This window comes from Zonotrichia albicollis, chromosome 15, assembly GCF_047830755.1.
Source record: "Zonotrichia albicollis isolate bZonAlb1 chromosome 15, bZonAlb1.hap1, whole genome shotgun sequence".
Classification (NCBI taxonomy): domain Eukaryota; kingdom Metazoa; phylum Chordata; class Aves; order Passeriformes; family Passerellidae; genus Zonotrichia; species Zonotrichia albicollis.
This window is the reverse complement of record NC_133833.1, coordinates 6,847,365-6,862,606: the sequence shown is the minus strand read 5'-3', so window position 1 is coordinate 6,862,606 and position 15,242 is coordinate 6,847,365. Positions and strand designations below refer to the sequence as shown.

Below are 15,242 nucleotides of genomic sequence, written 5' to 3'. Positions count from 1 at the left end.
CTGGCTCAGCCTGCAGGGCTGTGCCTTCACCTCAATGGCATGGCTATTTCTGGGGAGCAGCAGGGAGGTTTCTGAAGGCTGAGTGTCCTGTGGGAAGGGTTTGATGGAGAAGATGCTGAAAAGACCCTTCCCTATTTAACTATTACTGTTCTTGCTCACTCTGTCCCATCTTAAAGGTCAGAAAAACTGTGAGAAGATGCATTTGTGTCTCCAGCAGATTCATAAGCCACTTTGAACCATGTGGCCCTCAATGGCCTTGGATTTCTAGGCAGTAGTACATATAGCATATAGCAAAATGCATATAGCAAAATACATATAGCAAAATAAAAACCAAAATTTACACCAGAGTGGGAAAAATCCTCTCTGAAAATGGATCTATTGACAATGTTATTCCACACTACCCCCTAAGACAGATTTATAAGAAATGCTGGAGGGACTGGAGTCACTGGGTGGTGCTTTAATTCTCCCATATTTTCAGACACCAAACTCACAAACTCTGTATTTTTAAACTGCTTTTTATTGAAATGTAGTACATTAGCAAACCCTAACTAGTTGGTATACACTATGAACATACTGGCATATACCACGTAACTACAATACAGTGTTATACTTACATCAAAACATGTCAACAAGTTCTGCTGCTGGCAAGCTACACCTCCACAGGGGCTGGAGAGCTGTGGCTGCCAGGAGGGCACTGTGTGTCCCTGTGTCCCCACAGTGTCCCCAGACCCCTGGCACTGCTGGCATGTTCAGGTTGCCTGGTCACACCGGTGTGACCCACCTGGCAGCAAGCCAGTTCAAACAGACTCTTCATTTTACACGCACGCAAATTGGGGTTTTTTGTTGTTGTTCGCCGCAGTCTCCTGTGCCCAAAGGCCTGGGGGTCCCCTCTCTGCTGAGATAAAATGATCCTGTTTTGGTGGAGTCAGTGCATAGTTAGCCATGGCCTTGAGCAGGTGATCCTGGACAGGCATGGGTCATCCAGAGAAGCTTTTAGGATTTAACATCGACTTGCAAACTGCAGCAGGGCAGATGGGACAAGCAGAAGAGCAATGCTACCACTCCTTTTGCTCCAAAAGGTTATTCCCCTTTACAGGAGCAGTGCAACAGACCTTACCAGTGCTGGGAGCTAAGCCTAGACATACAGGGTGGGGAAAGTCTGCCTGCTGATGTGGTGGCACAGGGAAAGTCTCTTTTTCATGTAGCACCATGCAGCACAAGCAGAAAGCAACAGGCTGGGGCGCTGCCGTGCTGGGACCTCATGAACCTGCATCAGGAGCTTTGCTTTGACAGCTCCACTCTATTCCTGGCTTAATAGCAGCAAAGAACAAGCTTACTTTCATGCCCAGACTTTCCTGTGCTGGAGCATGGGAGGGTTGCTGAGCTGTTTTCTGTATGATCCTCCCTCCCAGTGCAGCCCAGTCTGGGTGACCAGCCCAGTAAGGCTGCAGGCAGCTACAGCTCTTACTGCTTGAGACAGTGTGAGGGTGTTACAGACACAGGCACAGGGGATCCACAGCAAATCTGATGATCTATGCCTTAACATAGCCCTGCAGAGCTGCTCTGCTGGGAATTAATGGCTCTTGTCCCCCCAAGGGGTTTGGGCAGCTGAAGATCAAGTCAGAGCCAAGCAAAGGCGAGCCCCGGAGTATGTGAGAAGCAGCAAACAACAACAACAAAAAAAAAGGCAAATGGCACATAAATGCACACAGCTGAGCTCAGGGAAAAGAATAAAAGCTCCTGGCTCCTGAGGGGCTTCTGGATACAAGTGGAGAAAGGAATAGCCCAGCAGGAGAGAGGGAGCCTCCACGTACATGTCCATCTGATTTCTGGGCTGCAAACCCCCAGTCCCAGCTGTATTACACCAGCTAATGTTACACCTCAGCCTGGCATTGAAATCACTCTACGCAGCTTCAACTTTCAATAAAACACTATGTAGTTCTTACTTTGTAGGAATATGAATGCTTATTATTAACTCCTTAGGAAAAGGACTATTTTTGGGCACAGGGCCCCAAAGCCCAGAGAACCTGGACATTATTGCAGTAAAAAAGAAAAAATATTCAGATGTTATTGCACAACCTAAACATCCATTTCTGAGCATCTTCATGAGGCTAATGGGCAGAAGAGCAAAAGGATGCTCCATTCAGTGATCCAGAGAATGAGCCTCCCACAACAACAGCCCAGATCCCACACACCCTGCTTTGGCTGAGCACAGCCCACCAGGAACCTCTGGGCTCCCACAGACTGTGACTGGTTTGGAGTGATGCATCCCCTTGGAGGGGCTGGCTGGCATGGTGATGGCACAGTGAGGCTATGGCACAGTGATGAAGAAGATGCTGGAGAACAAGTGGACAGCAGTGCCTGCACAACAGGGACCTTCACCCAGCTCTCCAGAGGAGGAGGAAGCCAATAGTAACTGATGGAGTGGAAAGGGTGAGATTAGAAATAAGAGTGTCTGGGAGTGTTGCAGGCTTTAAAAAAAGGCTAGGTTAATCAAAGACAGATAACAAGGTGTCAATTAGTGGTGCTTTGCAAAGGCTCTGTGACCAGATTTCATTTCCCAAAAATGCACTTTGCAAGCACCAGGTAAACTTGACATGCCCTTGTGAATTTGGGGTTTTTGGCCAACAGCTCAGGATATCATTAGCTGGGGGTTACAGAGCATCATGGAAAAATCCCACCTGGAGTCCTGCTCTTGTCACTGCATCCCACAAAGAAAGTGTAGGGAGCACAGCTTTTTCTCTTAATTATTTCAAAGACAAGGGAAAAAAGCAGATATGAGCACCAGCATACTGAAGTGCTGTCTACCTCTCCCCTGATTTCCCCCCAGTCTGTTTAGCTGGAACATCTTTCCCTCTCTCACTCCCTCCCCTGCTCACCAGTTTCCACCGAGTGTGCCAGAGCTGAGGCTGCCCTGCGGTGCAGCGAGTCTAGCGGGGAAAGGAAAAAGTGAAGATATCTTTAAATATAACAACACATATGCAAGCTGTCATGGCACATCACACACCCTTCTGCACCGCTCAGGCTGGAAAATTAGGTCAAGTATGGCTGGGTAACACAGGGTGAAAAAGGAGCAAAAGCTTTACTTGGGAATTTGAAGGTGTTTCCTGAGCTCTCCTGTCCTTCTCTCCCCACCCTGCAGGGCTGGCAGCAGCCCTGTGGCTCTTGCCTTTGCCCCACTGTGCCTTGGCTTCTGAGCTGCTCTGCTGTTTCCCGTGCTGTAAAAAACAAATTACTATTAGCTAAGCAAAATAACAAATATTTTTAATAATTAAGTCAACTCACTTGCCAGTAATCAGGCTGCAGAGCTGCCTGAACTTCAGTTCAACCCTGGTGCCTTCATCCTTCTGCTCATGAACTGACTGTGGCACTGCCTCAAACCTAAATTGGACTGAACAAGTCCTGGAGCCTCAGCGTGACCCATGTTTCCTGCAGAATTCCCTCTGCATTCCAGGAGCTGGTAAAAAGCTCTTGGCTCTCCCAAGGCTTTGCACTATTTTACATGAATGTGTTTAAAGAAAACAGATGTGTGAAAATCTCATAACATAGTCCTAGACATGTTTATTAAACTGGTTTTGGTTTTTCTTTGGCTAATGCAGGATACCTGGCTATTCCTATAGCATCCTCAGGTGCCAGGACAAGCATCCTAGAGCAAAGGGACAATGCAGATTCCAACACATGAGCTCACTGGAGAGAGCAATTGTGAGGGTCATTAGATAAACTTCAACATGCTTCAAATTTAATAATTAATGTTGTGTATTATAGGTAAAAAGCACACTTACAGTCTGGTTTCTTACCGGCAATTATCCTCTAAGAACACAAGCAAACCTTGATTTTACAAATGTCTAATGGGAACATGCAAAACTTTCATAGAAGAGGAAGCTGAGAAAGAGAAGACAAAGTTTTGGGGTTTAAATACTTTAGGAAAATACTTGGAGATAAAAGCTTTTTTTTCTATGTAGAAGTCATAAACTGAATGTTTTCCTGTTAAAAGAAGCACTTTTTTTTAACCTTGAAAATGATTTTCCAAGTTACTGGCACTTACAGTGCTTGGTAGGTTGCTGTATATTTTACTTCTGTGAAATGACTCAACCACACACAGCACCACTGCAGCAGAACAAGAACAACAATGCTCATCAAGCTTTTTTTATATACTGATTAATATTAAAAGGAAAACCTCAAACTTACCAGCACAGCCCAGAAAAAAATCACCCATGTTGCTGTGGTGCCTCTTCCCCATCTTAAATATGACTAACTGGGGAAGGCCTGCTCCAGCATGTCCTGGCATGCACGTAGGGACTTATTGCTTGAACAAGCTTTTAATTTTTCCAGTGTTGCAAGATGTCCCAAATCCAGGATGTCAATTACAAATACCAGCTCCTCTATTCAAGATGCTACAGCACAAATCCATTTTTACATTGCTGTGCCAGACCCTGATCTCCACTGAGGCACTGCTCCCCCCCTGCTTAAAGCCAAGATATTCAGTTAGAAATAAGATTTAGCAAAATACAAATTACATTAGTTATTATTTTGTCTTTAGGGGATTTGTGCTTTATAATTTTTAATTTCCATGCCTCTTCTAGCTTTTCTGTATATTCTGGCACACAGCTCGTTGGCTCAGTTGGAGGTCAGAAATCATGAGGTTTGGTTTTGTGCTGAAACTGTGCGCCAGTGACATTCCCAGTGGCCTCGGGGGAAATCCCTGTGCTGGGATGGGGCAGCCCCTGTGAGAAGGATTTGCTTGGGGCATCAGCAGCCCACGCAGTGCTACAAGAGCCCATCCTACCCAAAACCCCACAGGAGCAGCTCTGTGCTGGCTGGAAGACACTAAGACATGTTGGCATTTAACCAGGTAACCCAGGTATCTGGGATTATCATAACCTGACTGCCCTCATGGATAAAAACAAGCCCCATAACATCCTTGAGAGACGGTGATTTTCCTCTCGGGCATTTGCATTCCCAAGGCGCCGCTCCCACATGTCGCTGCTGCTCTCCCAGATGTAATCACAAACACAGGGGCTGCTGAACCAGCCCTTGTGCTGCCCCCGAGCCCTGCCCAGGCTCAGCTCAGCCAGGGGAGCTGTGCCTGGGCCCGGGTGCAGCTCAGGGCTGGGATGGGGAGCTGTGCCCGGGCTCGCCGGCGGTGCCCGGAGCTGTCGCTGCCTGCCCTGCACCAGAGGAGGGATGCTGACCACCACCAGCTGCTGCCCCAGCCCCTGTGGCACTTCCTGTGACCTTCACTTTTGCTTTGGAGGAGAAAGTGGGTGTCAAAATTGTGCTCTTACAAAAGTTTGGGGCTTCAGTGCATTTCCAGAGCGAGCTGAATGGCAATAAAAGTGCATTTGGTAAATATCAATGTGGGTATTATGAGAAAAACCTCCCTACACTTCACGCCACCCACTCTTGAATTATCAGATTAAATAAAGCTGACGCACAGCAACAAAAGTCAAAGCATGCTCGGCAAAGAGGCTCATTTCCTCATTTTACAGAGCTGGGTTTTTCTTTTTCTCTTGAACATCCATGTTAAATACACAGCTGAATCACACTTCAGAAAAGGATATATGTTAAGCAGATTGCTATACAATTAAAAACATTATAAAGGAGGGGAAATTCCCCTGCTTGCAAAAGCAGGTGAAATTAAAGCATGGCAGGATAAGTCTTACCTTTCTTTTTGGCTTAACTGATTTCTCAAGATTTCTATACAGAGGGTGAAACTGTGTTTCACATTACAAGGACACAAATGAGTTTCTACACCTACAGTAACTTAGACTGCAATGGAGAAAAATCCAAACATTCATTAACAGCTATGCATTGTCTGGTAGCAAACGGTGGAGCAGAAGCGCTCGCTCCTCCATGTCGGCTCATTTGAGGAACACTGTGGATGACTTGGCTCCAGAGGCTCCTCTCTCGCTCTCCATTTCTGCATTGTTCTCTCAGAAGCTTGCAAACAATATCCATTTCCCCACCGCTTTTGTCACATGCTGGTAAAAATTGATTTTTCCTGCAGCGTGTCAAAGCAGTAGCTGCTTTCTTTTCTTCTCCTGCTTTCTGCATTCCTGTTATTGATGTCAGTGGGAAAGGGCACAGCTCAGAGAACGTATTTGTTAAATAACTGTTGCAGATCTCAACAGGAGAGTGGGATAAGAAGCTTACCTCTTTTCTTCTCTGTGTAATGCCAACATGCTGGCTTTTAAAAAATCTCAGTGAAAAATTTGGTGGATTTTTTACCCCCCCCACCCCCCCAAAAAAAAGTTACGTGAGAAAGAAAGCTGATTTGATTCCTGCATATTTCAAAAAGTCTAATGGTTTTTAGGTAGATCAAGTGCTGGTTCTGTGAATGTCCTCTCTACAGAAATGAACTCACTTGACTTCAGCACACAGAAGGACCAAAAGTATATTCTGTGTATACCATTTTTCTCCTGCTTCAATCAAATTGGAGAAAAAAATCCAAGCATCAAGTTCCTTGAAATCTTTCTGCAAATGCAGGTCCTCTCTGCAGCTTGAACATCAGACTGGCTTGCCACTGTCCGGGGTTAAGTGGGTTGTAGGAAACTCAATGCACTTATAAAGGTCCCTCCCAGAAGGGGTTATTTCACAGTAAGGTTATGGATTGACCGAGATATACGAGTGCTTTTACCAGTCACTGGCCATCTCCTCTACAACCAGTTCCCTTTCTGACATTGCCCAACCATCCGGACAACTAAAAAATCGGAAACAGCAGATGCCTGTGTAAGAGACGCATTTGCAGTTCAGCACAAACTCTTAGGGCCACCGTAAAACCTCTCCTGCATCGCCGCGGCTGGGCCGACACAGCTCCCCATGCTGTTACTCAGCAATTTCCATCAGACAACCTTGCTTGTCACAGCTCTTTGCCACCTCAAAGATGCCACCCTCAGAATCCACCACAGCTGGTCTTCGTCTGTGCAAACGAGAAGGCGGGTTCGTGTTCTGGAAAAAGCAGCTCTTCTTCAGACAAAGGAGATCCATGGAAAGAGTACACAACAATAGGAATGAGAAATGAAAAAAACGGAAAAAGGGCCAGGAAGGAGCATGGATTCCTTTCAGGTTTTGTTCTCGTCGTACATGTCCAAGGCAGGCTCGATGGTTGAGAACTCGCTCTCGTAGACCAGGCTTCGAGGGGACAGAGAGTTACGATGGAAGAAGTGACTGCCTGCAAGAGGTAGAACAAAACCACGTTAGCAACACACATGAACTGAGTGAAGCATCCTCATACCTGTGTGATGGATACAAACACAGAACACATGGAAAAGACAGCCACCCTTCAACACAAGGCAGTTATAAACATATGAAACATTTCACCTCTGTTCCTCTGCTCCCCAGCCAATTTAAAGCAACTGCTTTCCATATGCATGAACAGTCACACCTCAAATGGCTCTTGCAGATAAGAGGTCAAGTCTGAGCAAGGCTGGGGCAGGCCAGAGTTTTGTGCTTGGTGCTGGCTGTTGATTTGCAGCCTTGTAAAGTAGGGATGTGCTTCCTCAGAAGACCCTGAAATCTGTGGTCAGCACCAAAGCGCTGTGCCCTGCAGCAGCACAAAGTGCTTCAGCTCGGGGTCAAAAGGAAGGATCAGGCAGAATGAGGGATCCCCCAGGGATCATTCCACCCATGCTGTTGGAAGCCTGACCTCCTCCAGAGCTCAGCAAACTCCGTGCACACGAGTCACCTTCTAGAAACAGCCACCTATGGATTTCCTTACACATAACCAAGGAGACCCAACCCTCTTTTCATTGGCAACAACCGAAACAAGCACCACGCGGCTGTTGATAAACTGGGGAATGGAAGTCTATTTTTTTTTCCTAGGTGGCCTGGCATTCCTGTGGCTCTCTGAATCCACAGATGTGTTTTTGCAAGGAGCCCAGCCCTCCTGCTGTACAAATGATTCTCTCTGAAAGCATCTATCATCAGATCAGGCCCTTGGCCAAAACACTTCATTACCTGGTTTCTCGATCCCAGGGGGGATTAGCTGGGAGCAAGGCTGCTTAGATTACAACAGCTACATGAGCCAAACTGGAGGCAACTGAAAAGCTTCCAAGTACATCAAAAAGGCATTCAAGAAACTAAGGTGCCTCCAGTTTCAGGCATCAGTGAAGTAAAATGCTTAGGGAATTTAGTTTTAGCCCTGGCAGATTTTAGCTGCTTAAATCCCCCTTTCTTTGCCAAATTTTGAGCCCAGCCTATCCCATTCTGAAATAAAGACCTTAAAGAAGACATAACAAAATAAGAATTCAGCTGCTACTGTCCAAAATTCCTTTTTTCTTTTCCCACTCATTCAAAAGATAGACTTTGTGTGCCCTTTGCTAACAAGGGCCCAGCAGGAAAATAGAGTTGGGCAATGGATCTGCTCCTCTTTCACAAGCAAAAGTCAGTGCACACACTCATTCCACCATTTACAATGAGAATGGGAAGTTGTCATAAGCAAATTAATTTTTGATCTTGTAGTTAACCAAAACAAGAGTGAAATTAGTGGTTACACTGCAGTGGATTGTTGACTCTGCCAGGAACTTGTATCCAGGTACTTGGAACAAGTGGGATGTCTTGGAATATATTTCCAGAAGCAGCTGGTGGGGAATGATAAATCTGGATCTGAACTGTCCCCCAAATTTACAGGTTTCTAAAACTGGGCAATGTTTAAAATAAAAGCAAATAAATAAATAAACAAATAAAGGTTGAGTGTTTAAGGAAACACAAAGCTGGAACTGTGACTTCCAGATTATCATGGTCTGTCTCCAAAAGCTGGATTTCATGACCTTAGAGATCTTTTCCAACCTTAAGGATTCTATGATTCCAGCAAAAAACCCCCAAACCCTGAACCTGCAATGAAATAATACCAGAAAAAATGGGCTTCAAGACTGTGCTATGGGTCAGGATCATTTACTTTTTGATCAGTGAGTCTCATTTTGCAGTTGAAATAAGCTGTGAATATTGGATATTTCATCCCCCCTTCCTCCACCTGCTGCAATGTTACACACAACCAATGCTCAAATAAAGCAAAGGGATTCTAAAAGCTTGGTGCTGCTTTTGTTTTCATTACACAGAAATCAAACATGGGATTAGGAAGCAGACAGCCCAGACAGCCCAGGCTGTCATTTCCTCTGTGTGCACCCAGACTTCCACTCTAGCAGGTTGGAGGGAGAGATTTAATCAACAGGCAGAGCAGGTCATCTGACAACAAGTATTTAATATATGGAAATAGACAGTGTATGTCAAACACCTCTAAAATTCTTTACTGTGACGTTTTTGTCCTTCTTGGCAAAGGAAATTTTAACCACCCACTTCCAGGAAGGCTGCATGTTTCCACAGACAGATAGACATCTCTTGGCTTCCATACCATTTCTGAGACATATCGTTCATTCTTTTCCTAATTGTCTCCTCTCCCATCCAGTGCAGCCAGCCCAGAGCTGAGACTCCAGCTGCTCCTCAATGTTTTCCACCACTCAATCTTCAGGTGCTCCATTAACCAGGTCAGGAGCATTGCCCACAGCTTATGGCTGGAGCAGGAGGGCACAGTGACCCAGCCATGCTCCTCTTAATGCAGAAAATTGCTACTATTTGTTTAAAAATGTGGCATTGGTCCAGCTGATAAATTTACTGAATAAATGTATTTTAAGGACAAGTAAAAACATCCGCAGTTCCAAATTCAGCTATGAATCTGTTCTTCCTCTTTTGCACTTACCAAGAAAGATCAAGATTTACCCCTTAGGTACAGAAAACAAATGGGAAAGCTGCATGCAGTTTTAATACATGAAGATGAATCCTTCAGTGCTCTCTGCCACTATTCTTCATTAAATGCTTTAAAAGAACTTTTCAGATAACTTGCATTGAGTGTGAAAATAAACATACTACCCTGGAACTGATGTTTATACCAATCATAGAATGCCACCAAAGTGAGGACAAGACCAAGGCCAAAAACGCGAAGAGACACAGCACTGCAGGTGCACCAGGATTAAGTATCACCTGGTGTTCCTTTTCCATCTGAAAGTATCTTAATGCCCTTAGTCATTAATCAGGGCCATTTTCTGCCACAAGCTGCAGTCCCTTCTACAGATCCTCCAGCAAAGACTCCTTACTGTGGAAATCTGATCACTCCCTACCTTAATCTGTTTTAGACACCCTCTCAGTTAAGGAACAGAGTGGAACTATTTCATGAAGAACCCTTCCCTCAAAGCCAGCTTAGCAGGAAGACTTTAAAGCAACTGCTTTCTATATACATGAACAGTCACACTCAAATGGCTCCTTCAGATAAATGAGGTCAAGTCTGAGCGAGGCTGGGGGAGGCCAGAATTTTGCACTTGGTGCTGGCTGTTGACTTACAGCCTTGTAAAGCAGGGATGTGCTTCCTCAGAAGACCCTGAAACACATGGTGGGATGACTGGCACAACTGGAGGGCTGCAACAGATGGCTAAAAACTCTTCAGAAGGGACAAGCAAGGGAGGAGGCTCCTTGGGGTAGCCCTGTGGTGCTCAGAGAGCCACTTCCCAGGATTTACCACAGTCCCAGCTCCCTGGGGAAGTCTCAGCTGACTGGAGGTCAGCAGATGTGACACCCAGCTACAAGAAGAGCTGGAAGGGGGGTCTGGGCAACCACAGGCCTGTCAGCCTGACCTTGGTGCTAGGGAAGGCCATGGAACAGATCATTTTAGTGCCATCACATGGCACATCCAGGACAAGCAGAGGGTCAGATCCAGCCAGTGTGGGTTCAGGAAAAACAGGTCCTCTTGACCAACCTGTCTTCTGTGACAAGGTGACCCACTCAGTGGATGAAGGAAAGGCTGTGGATGTGTCTATCTGAAGTTTGGTAGAGTTTGACACTGTGTCTCACAGCACTCTCTTGGAAGCTGGCTGCCATGGCTTGGACAGGTGCACCACACAGGGGTAAGAACAGGCTGGATGGCTCAGCCCAGAGAGCAAGGGGAATGGAGTTACATCCACAGTGCTCAGAACTGCAGCCAGCTCAGTTTAATGTCTTTATCAATGATATGCATGAGGAGATTGAGTGCACCCTCAGTCAGTTTGCAGCCAACACCAAGCTGGGTTGATCTTCTGGAGGGCAGGAAGGCTCCGCAGATGGATCTGGATAGGCTGGATCAAGGTATTTAAAAGATACAGATGTGGCACTTGGGGTTTAGTGGTGGGCTTGGCAGTGCTGGGTTAATGACTGGACTTGATGATCTTGATGATCTTAGAGGGCTTTTCCAACCTAAGTGGTTCTATGATTCTTTGAAAAACTTTGGGGATTCCCTTCTTTCTATCCAGAGTAAAAAACCAAAAATTTCTGGGATGATTAGTCCATCTTTGAACATATTTATTTCATTAACAAATAAACATGCACTGATTGCCTGACCTCTAAGTAACCTATCAAAAGTTGTATCATTATTAACACTTTGTTGAGACAACTGTTAGAGGCTCAAAAGAAAAACTGGAAAAGATGATGCTGAGTTATTTAAATCTTCCATGGAGGGAAATGCACTAAAAAATCCTGTCAACCCTTTTGTTCCAAATGTCACTCAACTTCTCCTTCTGCTGCTGTTCTGAAGCAGAAACATGAACTGGAACTATTATGGTGCCTTTTGCATCTGGGTCACTGCATTGCTCACATGGTCCCTGCCCAACAGCATTAAATAGCACTTACGGAATTTTGCTTCAGGAGACAAGCACAAACTTATCAGTTTTACTACTGCTGTTGAGAGATGAGTGAAGAAAATATGTATCATAGCTTGTTCCCTAAATCATGCTCTAACCACATTCCTCCACTTTTGGCAACAACACTCAGCTGACACATGCAGTACGTTAGAAGCACACAGCCCTCAAACACAGAAGGTTTGAGGGTTTTTTTCTTCTCATGAGTAAGTCCAATGGGGTTTTCCAGTCTTTCAAAATGCACTTACTGCTCTATTGATTTGTTTCCATATTTCTTTCAGAATTTCACAAGGACACACTGAAGAAGAATTCTATTAAATGCACTGAAGCTATCACATTCTTCACTGCTTATTATAAAAGCTGCCTTCTCAGCTGAAGCCTGATGGACAAATAAGAATTAAGAAACTATTTTAATGTAGCATCTGGCTGTGTTCCTAAATTCTAAAAGTGCCTATACATAAAAATAAAATTAAATTAAATCCTCTAGTTCCCAGTACATAAAAAAATTAAATCTACAGCAAAATTGCTTCTCTCTGTTAATTTAATTAAATTAGAAAGCATTCACTTTCTACATCTTGATCCGAACAACAAAAACAACTGAACGCAGGACAGTTTTTAACTTCTGTCAATTACTTTTTCCTTCCCTATTTGTTACCCTCATTTACCCATTTCATTAAGCCAAGCATTAGCATTTGGCTGCAACTCAGGCCTGTGTTTTAACTGACTGTTGTGAAATTACTCACACAGCGCTTGCATAACTTGCCTGAAACAGCCAGAGTGAGGACAGTGAGGGGAGATGTTTTCCCTCTGTCTCCTCATCAGTACAGAAGCTGTGGCAAGAAAGGACATGCTTGCACAGAGCTTCTACATTAAAAACTGTTATCAATCTTCCATGATCTGAATTTGAACCAAAACTAACCCCTGCCAATGATATGAAAGGAGGCTTCACACATGGCAGCAGGGGAAATGCTGTATTTTCACTTATTATTTGGAAGGAAGAAGCAGTTTAGAGAGGCTTCACTTTTATCAAAAGGAGGGCAGGGTGAAAGTAAAATACAGAAAAGGTTTATGATTTGTGTTTTGAGACCACAGCATTGCAAATCTCCAGCAATGCCTGGCCTCAAGGCAGAAATCATACTGCAATGCTCCCAGGGCAACCAGGAGTGTTACAGGAGGAGAAATTGAGAAAATGTTCTTATGTCAAATTAATTCTCAGCTGGAGTCAAGGTAAGTCCATTATAGCACAACTGACAGCTTGACCCAGCTTTTTCCTGAACAAGTTGATGTCAAATGATTGCTAACAACACTTTTTAGTCACTTCAGTGGCAGTTAAGTCACTTGACTGGCATCATAACAAGGGCACTGCATGAGATTTCCACTACTTAGCTTGTGTCCCAAATGAATGGAGAATAATAGAGATCTGCACAGTCAAAATCATTCAAAGGAAATAAAGCACCTCGTAAAATTTACAAAATGCTCTCAGACTTGAGTACTAACACAGAAAGCCCAAGAAAAATGAAATTCTCACAGAGTAAGATTTCATAATTAAAGGTTTTTTTTATTTCTTCACTTTTTCTTTAATACAAAGCTTTGGCATCAGCAAATTTTATGAAAAAATAGAATGTACTAAATAATTGCTTGTGCTGCATGATCGATAAATGATGCATAAAAATAGGTGTCTCTCTCCAAGGCAATCGGCCGGAAAGCGTTTCTTCAATAGCATTCTGCTCTGCAGGGCAGAAAAAAAAAAGGAACAAAAATATTTATGTTAAAGTTAATAGTGCCAATACTAAAAAAAAAAATCCTATAAAAGTAAGTTAGTGAAAAATGACTAATTATACAAAGCCAGAGCATTAAGAGATGTCTGCATCTGTCAAGAGGTCTGAGCACTTCTAAGCTTTTGAGGACACTCCATCTGCTACTGAAAACTTTCTCTAAGTGGTGCTATCCAACATTTGGGCTTTTTGGGCTTAAACCCACACTCACACAGTAATTTCTGACTGTTCCCTAGGAAGCAAGGCAAACTTTGCTGCTTCTGTTCCTTTCAAACACTGCCGAAAACTTGTTATACTGGTGCTGTAAGGGTATTTTGAGACCTAGAGAAAGCAGCTGGTTCCTTATTTTATCACTTAGACAATATTTACTTTTATCACAACTATTTAAAAATGCATGTGTGTCTATTTATACACACACACACATATACATATTCACAGTTAAATATGTATATACTTACAACTCCAGAACTAATGCTCTAAATAACTGTTTAAGCTGTGGGAAGGACATAGTAAAGAAAAGGTACAGGATATGTTTTTAGGTGAGTTTTAAAGCAGAATTTCCGGTCTTTTACTTGCATCAGCATATTACATGGCCTCATTCTTGCTACTGTTGTTTTTCAATAAGCAAACCCTCTCAGAGTCCTCTTGAAACACTACCATAAGAAAGGCAGGATATGCCAGCATTGCTTTTTACATGGAGAGCAGCATAAAAAGCAGGTATGCTGTTTAATATAAAATGCAATGAGAAGGAGCTGCCATATATCTGGCATGATAATCAGCACAGGAAATTCTTTGTCTGGCACTGGGAAGGTGTCAGTGAAACAATAAATCTTAGCATTAGTGCCATTTTAAAGAGTCTAAAATGAGTAATTGAACCCAGCAGCACTTGTGGAGGCTGCTCAGATCCCAAAGGATTCAGATGAAGAGCTGCTGAGGTTAAAGGCCATGGCCAAGAACCTCAGTTACACAAATAAGTGATTTTTGAAGCTCTGGCTGCTGGGCTGTGAGTTTTCTCAAGTCTGTCTCAAGCACACCCTTGATGTGCTTGCATTTCAATTCCTATCACTGAGAACAGGAGCTCTCCTTGTATCAGCACACCCTTTGTTTGTACTGAGGGAACATCACTGTGAAAACACTTTGCTGGAGGCCCAAAGTCCCTGCCAACGAGCAGCTGCTTGTCCTTGCAGTAAAAACAGTCCCAGATCCCACTGAGCAACAAAAAGAAGAGTTGCAAGGAAAGGCAGAAATGCAGCTGCTATCAGGGCCCACATCTGGATGAGACTTCATGGGCTCCAGCTCCTCCTCCTTCCCAAGGATGTGCAAGCGCCCAGCAATGCAGACATTCCTGTTCTGCACCTCATCTTGCCCCATGCTTTCCCAAGCTGCTTTTCCAGGCAGATTAAAGATTAACTATGTTCAGCTGCAGCTCTGTCACCAAGCTGCTGATTGATGGCTGCAACTTCAAGATTTTGACAAATGGAAAAAAAAATCAGTAGACTTGATAGGGATTTTTGAAGTTCTAAAGTTTTCTTCATGAAGCCCTTTTGGAATCAGCATATGAAAAGAGGAGGAAGATTTGCAAATTAGTGGTAATCAAAAATTCATGATGACCAGTATTATGCACCCTCCTGAAGATCATTAGCTTGAGATTGCCTAAAATTTTACACTGGAGACTCTTTGATACCTAAAATTTTACACTGGAGACTATTAGACATGTTTCCATCTTATTGAGGACACCTTATACTTTCCAAATAGAAAAAGGAAAAAAAAAAAAATTCCAAGCCCCTTCTCTTATGTCAAAGAAAAAAAA

General features: G+C 43.9%; 1 protein-coding gene across 5 annotated transcripts in view; it reads right to left on the bottom strand.

Annotated features, from left to right (window-relative positions):
• Window positions 1-499: 499 nt before the first annotated feature.
• Window positions 500-15,242, bottom strand: part of RNF130 (ring finger protein 130) — a 56,080-nt gene continuing 41,337 nt past the window's right edge. For 3 of the 5 annotated variants that reach the window (XM_074552307.1, XM_074552305.1, XM_014264732.3), the window contains one exon: window positions 500-7,171. In XM_074552307.1, the coding sequence (XP_074408408.1) occupies window positions 7,062-7,171 (110 nt within the window). In that variant the 3' untranslated portion in view covers window positions 500-7,061. Of the gene's footprint in view, window positions 7,172-13,189; window positions 13,387-15,242 lie in introns of those variants that run through there. The other 2 variants (XM_014264733.3, XM_074552308.1) reach the window with 1 other exon arrangement.